Raw genomic sequence first — 13,640 nt, 5'->3', positions numbered from 1 at the left:
TAAGCTAATGCGCGCTCTATAAATATAAATTCTGATCTATTATTTTTCACGGTATTTTGAAGTGCCCGCGATAACAATATTGTGCATATTCATTACCGCGATTTATCGCATTACCGAATACCGGCAAAACTATGTGAAAATCATCCTGACTGCACATTCAGAGAAGACAATATATTGATTTAAAATTTGTAAGACGTGTTTTGTGTAAGAAAATCTTTATGCGAGGAGGCGTGAACACATCCTGAATATTGATGTCTTTCACACCTGAGAAAGACAAAGACCCTCCCCTAACGGCCCTATCAGGTGCTATCAGGCCCTGCCATTCTGAGCAACCTTGCACAAAGAATGAGGAGATTTAAGAAAGAATGACTTTTTGATTGTTTGGATTTATTTACAACACAACATAATCCAAAGATACACAACAAATGACAAAAAAGCACATTATTTAACACACTGATCTAAAGACAGAGACTTGAACAGTCACACACCTTTGTGTCATTCCTGAAACATAGTACATACCTTTCATTTCCATGGTGTTTGATTTTTCACTTTACCATGTTCATGTACAGAGACTCATGTGAATGTTGAAGTCAGCAGGACTCATCAGTGGCATCTGGTCCCTGTGTAAAAAAATATCAAGAGAAACTATAGGGCTGCACGATTTTGGGAATATATTTTAGATTTTTCTGGTTAAAATTGTAATAAAAAAATTGACAAAATACACATATATATAAAATGAACACCAGGTTTGTTGTGTCTTGTAGGCATATACGTGCAGTGCTGCATAAAATAATAATAACAATAGCCTATAGCAGGCAGCCTATCAATCGTTAAAAAGTGTTGTATTACAAATGTATTAAATTAAGTTAGGTTTAAGACTTTGATTTTAGTAGGGTCAGTTTCTAGCTAGAGACTCCGGCCAGTCCTGTTTTCTCTATTGTGTTTTAAATGAGTCTCACCTTTCGGAGCCCAAATGGCTTTCAGAGCCCCTGGCTCAGACTCTGAATCGTTAGGTTGATTGGATTAGCTGTAGGGGAGACTTTCACCTTTTGTCTTTAATGGCTCTGGGATGGGTCTTGGAACCAGAGTTCCTGGCCAGTATCAGCATTTGAATAGTTACGCTGATTCAATTGGACTGGTAGCGCTCTCAGAGTAGGGTGTGTTCTGTTGTGGCAAATTCACGATCTTTGGTTCAGGTCTTCAATGTCTGAAGAAATCTTTCAGAGTCGAAGTTTCAGGTCCCAGAAGAATAAACTTTATTGTACAAACAACAAAGTGAGACGCCGGCTGGCCATCCGGACATCTTACAATGCTTTGCACCCAATTCTTATACCTCTTTCTATCCAATTAGCATTCAAATTGTTATCTTTTTCCTCTTTGCCCCTCCTCAAAACCTTGCCACGATTAAAACATCTGCATCCATATCTCATTTTTATTGGTGGCATGTCCTTGCGCATGTACTTATAAAATGATTTCATGAAGGTTGTCTGGGTACTGACCTTACACATGTACTTTTTTAAAAATGCACCCAGTTCCCTTACGACCTTGTCTTTCTCTGTCTTCTCATAGTTTTCTCTAATATTACAGCATTTATTTAGACCCATGTATGACATTTACATTACATTTAGTCATTTAGCAGACGCCTTTATCCAAAGCGACTTACAAATTAGGACAAAAATTCAGCGAGTCATCATAAAGAGGCAAAAACAACAACAACGCAAGAAGTGCTCAAAATACGAAGTTCAGGTATTATTCAGAGTAGCATAAGCCTGATAAGTGATGTTTCAAAGGGAAAGGATTTTTTTTATTTTTTTATATTTTTTTTATAAGGTTAAGTGCTCACGGAAGAGATGGGTTTTCAGCTGTCTTTTGAATGTTGTCAGGGATTCTGCATTCCGGATGAGGGTGGGGAGAGCGTTCCACCAGCATGGAACTGTGAATGAGAATGTTCTGGAAAGTGATTTTGTGGCTTTCTGTGATGGAACCACGAGACGTCGCTCGTTGACCGATCGTAGGTGTCTGGTAGGGATGTAGACTCGTAGGAGTGAGTGAAAGTAGGAGGGAGCTGAGCCTGTGATGGATCTGTAAGCAAGCGTCAGTGCCTTGAACTTGATGCGAGCAGCGAGAGGTAGCCAGTGCAGAGAGGTGAACAGAGGAGTGACGTGGGCCCTCTTGGGCTCGTTGAAGACAAGACGAGCTGCAGCATTCTGGATCATCTGTAGGGGTTTGGTCGCACATGCTGGAAGTCCAGCCAGAAGAGCATTGCAGTAGTCGAGCCTAGAGATGACCAGGGCCTGGACGATAAGTTGCGTTGCATGCTCAGTTAGGAAAGGCCTGATCTTCCTGATGTTGTGCAGTGCAAACCTGCATGATCGAGCTGTCTTTGAAATGTGATCAGTGAAGGTCAGCTGGTCATCAAACGTTACTCCAAGATTTCTGACCGATCTTGATGGGGTGATTAATGATGACTCTAGCTGGATGGTGAAGTCGTGCTGTAGAGACGGATTGGCAGGGAGGACGAGAAGCTCAGTCTTTGCCAGGTTGAGCTGCAGGTGATGTTCCTTCATCCATGTGGAGATGTCCGCCAGACAGCTTGAGACCCGTGCAGCTACTGTGGGATCATCTGGTTGAAATGAGAGGAAGAGCTGCGTGTCATCAGCATAGCAGTGGTAGGAAAAACCGTGTGCCTGTATGATGTGTCCCAGTGATGTGGTGTAGATGGAGAAGAGGAGGGGACCAAGAACTGAACCCTGGGGAACACCTGTGGTCAGCTGATGTGCTCTGGATACCTCACCTCTCCATGCGACCTTGAAGGACCTACCTGTGAGATAGGACTCAAACCAGTGGAGTGAAGTTCCTGTGATGCCCAGTGATGAGAGGGTGGACAGAAGGATCTGATGATTCACAGTGTCGAAGGCAGCAGACAGATCCAGGAGAATGAGGACTGAAGATTTGGAAGCAGCTTTTGCGATCCGTAGGGCTTCTATGAGACAAATGAAATTCTCCAACAGTTCCTACTTCATTTGCATGCTTTGTTCAGAGTCTCCGCCTCTATGTAATCCCTCCCCCTTGGAATGTATATAACTACAATGCATACTGTATTAGATTTTGATTTTGATGGACGAACTGCAGCCACGCTCAATAAAGAATAACTTCTGTTTGAACGTGATCCCAACATCTCCTGGTCTTTGCTTCGATGAAGGAATACAGTTTCCAACAAAAGGAACATATCAGTAACACTACACTAGAGAAAAATATGTGGATTAGCCTATCATATGTTACTTCAAATGTTTCCATTCGTTATGACGTTATGACATGAGATTGGAGTGAAAACATGAAGCCTAATGTTTGGCGCATTTTGCTTTTCAAAAGCACAGCACGACTGACTCAAACAAAGAGTGCGTGCGGAGAACATTTACTGAAGCGATCGAGCCGCTCCAAACTATGAAACATTATTGTTGCCATATTATACATATCTACGTTTGAGCAGATATCCACAAACACAGTATTTAACAGTAAACACGGGTCTAAATATTATAATATTCACCATATCAGAGTAAACTCTCATACTAGCCTACTTTTATCATGCTTCATGTGTTTTATTATTGAACATAAGAACATCCTTTTGTCGTACATGTATATCAATTTAGCACTGAAAGGTTGCCTACCAGTCTATAGTTCACATTTCAACATGTTTCTGTTTATATATAGATACATTTATATACATGTACGACATTGGGCTTCATGTTTTTACTCCAATCTCATTTCATAACGTACATTTTAGTTTGGCACCAGTTTAACTAGTAGCTACAATGTAAAGTTTATACAACAATAACATGCTTACTATTAGGAGTGGAAATGCCTTACCTTAAAAATATTCTCATCTTCAAATCGCGTTCTTCTAATTCTTCTGAGGTAAATAAACAGCACAGCACACAAACAGTCTTCCAAACTCGATTAAAAGCAGAGGAGTACGTTACTGAACTCTCTGATTCTTTTTTTTTTTTTTGAGGTAATGAGGGTGTTTACAGGTCTGTGTTCCTTCACGTAGACTATTTGCATGTCAATCGCTTGTGCGTGCGTGGGTGTGGTCACATTAGAGCTAATGAGCACGGGCTGGAGAAACTGTACATGTCATTGCTTTCATACGGATTACTTAAACAGAGAATATTTGTTTTTGATATAATTTACATCATTTAAAAATGGAGACTTCAAGCTTTGTAAAGACATGTGTCTCATGCCAGTGTGAAAAGCATTCGCTGAGTTACTGATCGTTTTCTGTCGCGTTTCAGAACTTCACATTGAGTGTGACGGCAGAACGCGCATCATGTTTATTTTCTTTATTTTATGAAAAACACAAGATTTTGTTTTTATTATGAGTGTACACAAATAAAATAAGAAATTTAACAGTCTTGAATAATTTATAACACTTACATGTAAGATCAAAATCAACTGAGTCTCTTTTGCACTGATAAGAAAAAAAGCGAGCTGGTCACGCTGGCGCGACCGCCGACCCCAGGGGGTTAAACCAGAGTAGGATTTTCAGTGGCCGAATCGCCTGTCATAATGTAAAGTACTGTCAGGGAAGCCATCTTCAAATATCTTACATTATCCTGAAAGTTCTGTCATATATTTTACAGGTAAAGTCTTTGAAAAGAGATGCAAAGATGTCGTGGAGTTGGTAAAAAGCTACCAGGGAGGCATTCCTCTTCCAAAATTAGCAGAGTTTTATAATAGGGTGTATGGGAGACCCTTGAGCAAGAAAGAATTGGGGTTCTCCTCAATTGCAGCTTTCATTGACTCTCTAAGCCAAGAGCTGTACAGGAAAAATGGGCAAATCTTCTACAGGAGTGCCATGGCTAAAGCTTCAACAACTAAAGGTAATTTGTCAACGTAAGGCTCAATTAAATGCAATAAAATAAGAAATTTAACAGTCTTGAATAATTTATAACACTTATATGTAAGATCAAAATCAACTGAGTCTCTTTTGCACTGATAAGAGTAGGATTTTCAGTGGCCGAATCGCCTGTCATAATGTAAAGTACTGTCTGGGAAGCCATCTTCAAATATATTACATTATCCTGAAAGTTCTGTCATATATTTTACAGGTAAAGTCTTTGAAAAGAGATGCAAAGATGTCGTGGAGTTGGTAAAAAGCTACCAGGGAGGCATTCCTCTTCCAAAATTAGCAGAGTTTTATATTAGGGTGTATGGGAGACCCTTGAGAAAGAAAGAATTGGGGTTCTCCTCAATTGCAGCTTTCATTGACTCTCTAAGCCAAGAGCTGTACGTGGAAAATGGGCAAATCTTCTACAGGAGTGCCATGGCTGAAGCTTCAACACCTACAGGTAATTTGTCAACGTAAGGCTCAAATAAATGCAATACAATTAAGGGTTATGTCATTTACTCTCATGTAGTTCTCATATATGTTTTGTATGCTTTTTCTCTTTTTTTTATATTGATGGAATTTGTAAAGACGTTGTGGAGCTGGATAAGGAACCCCCAAAAGGCGTTCCTAAGAAGGAAATTTGTAAGAAAGTCATCAAGATAGTGAAAAAACACCCTCAAGGAATTCCTCTTGATAAATTAGCAGAGATCTTTGCTCATAAATATAAACAAGTCCTTTTGCCTGCTGAACTTGGTTTCCCGTCGATGGAAACGTTTGTGGCCTCTCTTAGCAAGGATCTTATACTGGAAGATGGTGTGATCTTTCACAAGAAAAACACAGTTTCTACAGGTACTGATTTCACATTGTATTCAACTTCTAGATCCATTAATTCTATTTTTGTAGCTGTTTTGTAAAGGATAATAAGTACTGCCAGGGAAGCCATCTTAAAATATATCTTACATTATCCTGAAAGTGCTGTCATATATTTTACAGGTGAAGACTTTGAAAAAAGATGCAAAGATGTCGTGGAGTTGGTAAAAAGCCACCAGGGAGGCATTCCTCTTTCACAATTAGCAGAGTTTTATGATAGGGCGTATGGGAAACCCTTGAGCAAGAAAGAATGGGGGTTCTCCTCAATTGCAGCTTTCATTGACTCTCTAAGCCAAGAGCTGTACGTGGAAAATGGGCAAATCTTCTACAGGAGTGCCATGGCTGAAGCTTCAACACCTACAGGTAATTTGTCAATTTTTATGGCTCAAATAAATACAATACAATGAAGGGTTATGTCATTCAGTCTCATGTGGTTCTCATATATGATTTTTCAATGGTTTTCTCAGCACCCGTGCACATTGGGGTTTATAAAGACGTTGTGGAGCTGGTTAAGGGAAATCATAAAGGCATTCCTCTTAGGTTGTTGTCTATATTCTTCAGTCAGGAGTATCAGCGTAACCTCAAATTGTCAGACCTTGGTTTTAGCTCAATCGCCGCCTCCATTGATTCTCTGAGCGATGAGCTTTTGGCGGAGAACGAGAGAATCTTCCATAAGAATCACAGAAGAGTCCCAACACCTGCAATCCCACCAACAGTGAACAATGATCCAACAACACCTGCGAATCCATTCCCCAAAGCAAGTTCAGTGTTTCCGCGGATCCTTAAAAAGTCTTAAATTCGATTTTTTTAATTTAAGGCTATAAAAAGTCTTAAACAGTCTTATTTTTACTTATGAAAGGTCTTAAATTTTCGATGGCAATTTGACTTAGAATATTTCTAAATGTTTTCCAAATTAGAACCATCTAATTAGCGTACTTTTTTTATTTATTAATTCTTTCTTTGTGGATTTGCTTGTTCACGTGACATTCGCGTCACATTCGCGGCAGCATTACGTCTGTCTCCTGCACGCGAAACAGGAGGAGAGAAGGAGAAGCGAGTTGGTAAATGTCAGTTCAATTCTAAGTTCATTCTTTATGAGTGTAGAGGTGTGCGATGTGTATTGTCTATTATGATATTGTAATCATTGTTTTAACGATGTACTGCGAGCACTGCGAGCTGACATCGCTTTTGTCCCTCGTGCTTTCACCGCGTGATGTGTGCAGTTATAGGTATGTTCCCAAATGAGTTTTTGTCTCATATTTATATCATATTATTTTGTTATTATAGGCCTATAATATCACATCAGCAAGAGTTCTGTTTTCCGTGCACAATAGCAAATGTGATATTTATTTTATATAACAGTTAAATTAACAATAAATTAACATTGTTACATTTTATACACAATATTGTCAGTATTGTTTGTTTTTCCTTTATTTTGCTGACGAGAATTTCAAAATGAAGCCATAGCAGAGTCTCAATGCAACAGACAGCGATGATTTTTTGAATGGAATCCGAGTTTTGAACAAATCAATGTAATGATTCAATGAACAATCACTTGCCTCTTTCCCGAATGAATCAGCCATTTGAACAAATCGGTGGAATGAATGACTCCCTCAACTCACTTATTAAGACAGTGACTTGCCGCCACCTACTGGCAGTTTTAGTTTCACATTTAACCTACCTAGTAGCCTACCCTGTAATTAGAGCGTTACAATTAGAAATCAGTTCATATTTAGCAATCTCATAGCTTTATTTATGCAATTGTAAATGTAGTGTAACCAGATCTGATGCCACTTCTGTGTCACCTCTGCACTGCAAAGATGGACTTTGATTTAATTATTTAATTTGACTGTTAACAGTGGTGGTATTGTTGAATTATTCTAATATCATTTAATTTGAATGTTAGAATTTGACATGAAAGGTGATGCATACATCTACAAATTCCAAATGTCCATTTATATGTGAAAATGCCCCTGGAAATCAATTTAAGATGGCAAATATTACCCCTTAATTATTTTTTTTTAATTTCTGTCACTGCTGTGAACTGACTACTGCATAGAATATGAAAAATATGAATATCTTCGTCAGTCAGCTGTCAACAACAGGCCTAAACCAGCCATGGCACCAAGCACAGAAACACAATCAGCAAAATATTATCTAATTATTATCAACACAACTTTGAAAATATTGAGACATATTTTGTCAATGTTGCACACCCCTAATGCATGGTATTAATTTTGATTTCTTCAGGTCTTAAAGGGTCTTAAAAAGCCTTAAATTTGACTTGTGTGCAGAAAGTGTGCAGAAACCCTGAAGTTATTTGGGAGCTGACTTTGCTCAAAGAGGTAGTGAAATGAAGCAAGAGGATCTGATAGATAGAGTTAAAGAGGTTATAAGAAAATATCCAGCTGCAAGCAACTCCATTAGTGAACTGGAGAATGGCTACTCCCTCTTATTTGGGTCTGCACTGCCGTTAAAAACCTACTCCGTTTGTCCAGTTGTAGATGATAAACAAGCAGGAGCAAAGTGCTTTGACAGTAAGAGTATATACAGTTAGGGCTGGGCGATATGACCAAAATCTCATATCACGATATAAGTCATCTCATATCCCGATAACGATATATATCACGGTATAGTACCTTTTCTGTAAATTCAATCAATTAATAGTTTAAATATTTACCACATGGAAAATACTTTCTTTTAATATATATAAACTAAAATAATAGTTTATATATATATATTTTTACATAAAATATGAATGAAATATAAAAGCCCAACATAAAATATTGATATATAAAATGCCAAATGCAAACATTGTACTTTCAAGTTTAAAATGTAGCAGCAATCAAGGCTCTGAATCTGTTCAATGAACAAAAACAAATGAACAAAATTTTGACAGGAACATAACCAGAAAAGGAAACAAAATCTAATTGAATCGTTCTCAGACACACTTATTTGAAAAGGCCATTAACCGGTTATTAACATTATTTGATCATTCGGTTAAATATTTTAATTTGGCAGTCAACCAATCATGAATTCAAATAGTAGGCTAGGCTACTGTGCAAATGTGATACTGACGCATAGCCAATATCAACGTGAGTGAAATGCCCGTGCTCAGCTGTCAAGTCATAGGTAGCCTAAGTCGCAATGGCAATGCGCTGGCGTTAGTTTTCCCGAGGATGTATATGCTACTGTATATGTCACCAAATGTCAAACAATTAGGCCTACATTTCAGTGAAAATGAATAGCAGGTAATATGCAACTTTTTGTTTTTGAAACCAGCGAAAATTGCAGGATAGTGTAGAACATTGATTCAAACAATGTCACATCACGCACTTAAAGCTCTTCTGTAAACGGAGGAAACAGAATAAAACTAAATATATAAAACTAATATATAGGCCTATACGCAAAATATAGGCTATTTCACTTAAATAATTACAGATTAACAAAACAAAAGGAAAATTTTTGCTGGCCTCGGTTCACGCAACGGGATCCAAAGTTCACATAGAGGAAACCGAGACGGCAGAAAACGGCATCGTGCTTATTTTCTGTATTTTACAAAAACTATACAGTTTTGGAAAAAATTTTTTTTGTTGTTGCTTCTATCCGTATGACTATATATATATATATGACTATATATATGTATATATATATATGACTATATATATTATATATGACGATATAATTTTGTTGTTGTTGCTTCTATCCGTATGACTATACGGAGTAACAGGTCCCTCAGAAGGACAAAAAAATCCTGTGATCGCGCCGACGCCTCACACGCGCACACGTTCTAGCATTGCTAACTTGACATCGCAGCATGTTCATTATCAAAATAAAATAGTCAACCAAACATATAGAAAGTTAACCAAACCATGCCCATGCTACAGAGGTAGCCCCTCGTTTAGGAACGAGCTCCTCGGTTTGTCTTGGCTGGTCCTTCTCCTGCTCGGAGCCACCCGGTTCTGTCTCCCCTTCACTCGCCATTATTCACGTTTCTGCCTGCGTCCCCGTGGTTGCGTGTAAGATTGCAGTCATCCAAATGATGAAAAAGTTTTGTCGTAAACAATGTTTTTTTGCGACACCACGATATAAACGATAGAGCATAATATGAAACAATATACTTTTTATATCGTTCATACGATATATATCGTCATATCGCACAGCCCTATATACAGTTATATAGACAAGTACATAAACAGTTCCTTGTTCTTAAAGGGATAGTTCACCCAAAAATGAAAATGATCCCATGATTTACTCACCCTGAAGTCATCCTAGGTGTATATGACCTCCTAGGTGTTCTTTCAGACTAATACAATCAGAGTTATATTCAAAAATGTCCTGGCTCTTCCAAGCTTTATAATGGGAGTGAATGGGCACCATTTTTTTTAAAGTCCATTCAAGTGCATCCATCCTTGATAAAAGTGCATCTATCCATCATAAAAGCAGAGCAGTCCCAAACTGCTCTGTGAGGGGGTTAATAAAGGCCTTCTGAAGTGAAGCGATGCATTCATGCAAGAAAAATATCCATATTTAAAAATAATAATATTATGATGGATAGATGCACTTTTATGATGGATAGAAGCACTTTAATAATGGATAGATTAACTTTTATGATGGATAGAAACACTTTTATGATGGGCAGATGCACTTTAATGATGGATAGAAGCACTTTAATGATGGATAGATGCACTTTTATGATGGACAGATGCACTTTAATGATGGATAGAAGCACTTTAATGATGGATAGATGTACTTTTATGATGGATAGATGTACTTTTATAATGGATAGATTCACTTTAATGATGGATAGAAGCACTTTTATAATAGATAGATGCACTTTAATGATGGATAGAAGCACTTTAATGATGGATAGAAGCACTTTAATGATGGATAGAAGCACTTTTATGATGGATAGAAGCACTTTAATGATGGATAGAAGCACTTTTATGATGGATAGATGCACTTTTATGATGGATAGAAGCACTTTAATGATGGATAGAAGCACTTTAATGATGGATAGAAGCACTTTAATGATGGATAGAAGCACTTTAATGATGGATAGAAGCACTTTTATGATGGATAGATGCACTTTTATGATGGATAGAAGCACTTTAATGATGGATAGATGCACTTGAATGGACTTAAAAAAATGATGCCCATTCACTCCTATTGTAAAGCTTGGAAGAGCCAGGACATTTTTTAATACAACTTCGATTTTATTCGTCTGAAGAAGAATGTCATACACCTAGGATGACTTCAGGGTGAGTAAATCATGGGGTCGTTTTCATTTTTGGGTGAACTATAACTTTAAGTCTTTAAAAACACATTGTTGGCTTTATTCTTGTAGGACCACAACAGAAGATTGATGAGGAAGCAAAGAAGGTTCAGTCCAAACCTGTGGTGGATGAACAAGTGGTTCGGCCCAAGGCAAGTTCAATCGCCCCTGGTAATCTGTCCACTAGTGACTTCCCAGTTCTTGGTTCCAAGATGCCCAATGCTGAGGAGAAGAAACTGAAGGAGGGAAGAGGGCTTGTCTTCTATGAGTCCTTCTACAGCCAGATGAGGGAGGTTCATGGTGCAAGCATGAGGGCAGCAGAAGCCTTGCTGGAAGATGAAAACAATGTTGGGAGACAGAGAAAGGCCATGAGCTCAAGCGAAGTGAACAGTTTGGCGGAGGATGTCATGAGAGCCCTTGCAGCCGAAGGAGAGCATGTGACCATCGAGAGGGTTTGTGTCTTGGGAAATTATCCAGACCTTAGTGCTGGGCGGTATGAGCAAAGATTTATATCACGGTATTTTTCAAAATTATACCAGTTTCACGGTACATGATGGTGTATTTTTTTTTTTTTTTTAAATCATGACTGGGTGTTGTTGACCACATTTTCTTTTGATTGAGAGAGGAAACACTGCAGTGGATTGACTCAGAATGCCCTATTTTACTGTCATGAGTGAATATTGTAGAAAAATCCCACACTAGTATTAATACAGGTTTGTAAGACCCCATAAAATGATGCTGTTTACAAAGAGGTCCAGCAGGAGGCGCTCATAAACGCTGCTTTATCAGGAAAGATAAAGAAAGATTGAATGAAAATAACATATAAACTTTTCTAAAGACAGTCAGTTCCCTTGAAATACATTCATATATAAACACCCGTGCCGCGTCTTGACTTTGAAACATGCAGTGCTCATGTTTATTTAACAATGTCAAAGCCTTCTGGAAAATCTATTTGTGCCGGGCAGTGTTGATATTGTGAACCAATGTATGGAAAACACTGTAATATAGCAGTGTAGCAGTAAATGACTTGTAGCAGTAAATTAAGAGATGTCTCATCGATCACAAGTTCAGTATGGCGTACCACAAGGCTCAGTACTAGGACCGCTGCTGTTCACTCTGTACATGCTACCATTAGGAGATATCGTTAGGAAACATGGAATTAGCTTTCACTGTTATGCTGACGATACTCAGCTGTATATTTCTTCAAAACCTAACGAAACTTACCAATTCACAAAATTAACGGAATGCATAGCTGATATAAAAAATTGGATGACTCGTAATTTCCTACTTCTAAATTCAGAAAAAAAACAGAGATTCTAATTATTGGACAAAAAACTTCCTCACGTAATAACCTAGAATACTGTCTAACACTTGATGGCTGCTCTGTCAAGTCTTCGTCGTCGGTTAGGAACCTGGGTGTGCTCTTTGATACCAACCTTTCATTTGAAAGTCACGTGTCTAGTATCTGTAAAACTGCATTTTTCCATCTTAAAAATATATCTAAATTACGCCATATGCTCTCAATGACAAATGCGGAACAATTAGTTAATGCGTTCATGACCTCAAGGCTAGATTATTGTAATGCTCTACTGGGTGGTTGCCCTGCACGCTTAATAAACAAACTACAGCTGGTCCAAAACGCAGCAGCTCGAGTTCTTACCAGAACCAGGAAGTATGACCATATTAGCCCGGTTCTGTCAACACTGCATTGGCTCCCTATTAAACATCGCATCAATTTTAAAATATTGCTGATTACTTACAAAGCACTAAATGGTTTAGCTCCGGAGTGCTTGAGCGAGCTCTTAACGCATTATAGTTCTTCACGTCTATTGCAATCTCAAAATTCCGTCCAGTTAATAATACCTAGAATATCAAAATCGGCTGCTGGCGGTAGATCCTTCTCCTATTTAGCACCAAAACTTTGGAACAGTCTTCCTAACATTGTCCGTGAAGCAGACACACTCTGTCAGTTCAAAGCTAGATTAAAGACACATCTCTTTGACCTACTGTAGCATACACATAATACATTATAGTCTTCTATAATTCAATGTTAGGCTGCATAGATTAGATCAGCCGGAACCGGGAACACTTCCCATAAATCCTGATGTACTTGTTACATCATAAGAAGAATGGCATCTACGCTAATTTTAGTGTCTTTGTTTATCCCGAGGTTTTCCCGCAGCCTGCCGGATCCAGGCCGTATCCAGATCTGATGAAGGACCTGCGCCTGGACCCGATGACAACGCAGTGCTGAAGTGCCAACTAGTCTCTCCCTATGGAGGATCCCTTTACCACTCTACAGATAAAGCGTCGTCGGGAAACTCAATTTGCGTATCTACCCCGAATTGATAAAATAAAATTAAATTCTGTATAAAAAATTATAAGGAAACACCAGTACTTTGTTTAGGCTTGGTCTGTGGGGAATTCCAAACCTGCGCACATATATTCAAACGCACATAACTATAGAACCAGTTCTTAATGCGCATGTGAACGCCATCAGCATTTTCTCACAGGTTCGCGTTTAAAGTCTGTGTAGAGAGAATGGTGTCGTCTTAGCGGCCCCTAATTTAATAACAAATGATCATTGCGACGGAAGCGAATCAATCA

The 13,640-nt window shown here is 38.4% G+C and overlaps 1 protein-coding gene across 1 annotated transcript in view; it reads left to right on the top strand.

The window, feature by feature from the left end:
- The window catches only part of LOC309488882 (uncharacterized protein), a gene marked incomplete at its 3' end in the record, with an annotated part of 120,423 nt that overhangs the window by 26,787 nt on the left and 79,996 nt on the right, over positions 1-13,640 (top strand). Inside the window, exons 2-6 of the mRNA XM_082157300.1 lie at positions 4,641-4,880; positions 5,109-5,348; positions 5,477-5,737; positions 5,882-6,121; positions 11,106-11,485. Of these exons, the coding sequence (XP_082013426.1) occupies positions 4,641-4,880; positions 5,109-5,348; positions 5,477-5,737; positions 5,882-6,121; positions 11,106-11,485 (1,361 nt within the window). The remainder of the gene's footprint in view (positions 1-4,640; positions 4,881-5,108; positions 5,349-5,476; positions 5,738-5,881; positions 6,122-11,105; positions 11,486-13,640) is intronic.

This window comes from Leuciscus leuciscus (genome assembly GCF_965113295.1).
Source record: "Leuciscus leuciscus genome assembly, chromosome: 24".
Lineage (NCBI taxonomy): Eukaryota > Metazoa > Chordata > Actinopteri > Cypriniformes > Leuciscidae > Leuciscus > Leuciscus leuciscus.
The sequence above is the reverse complement of the archived record's forward strand: the minus strand, read 5'-3'. Positions and strand labels throughout refer to the sequence as shown.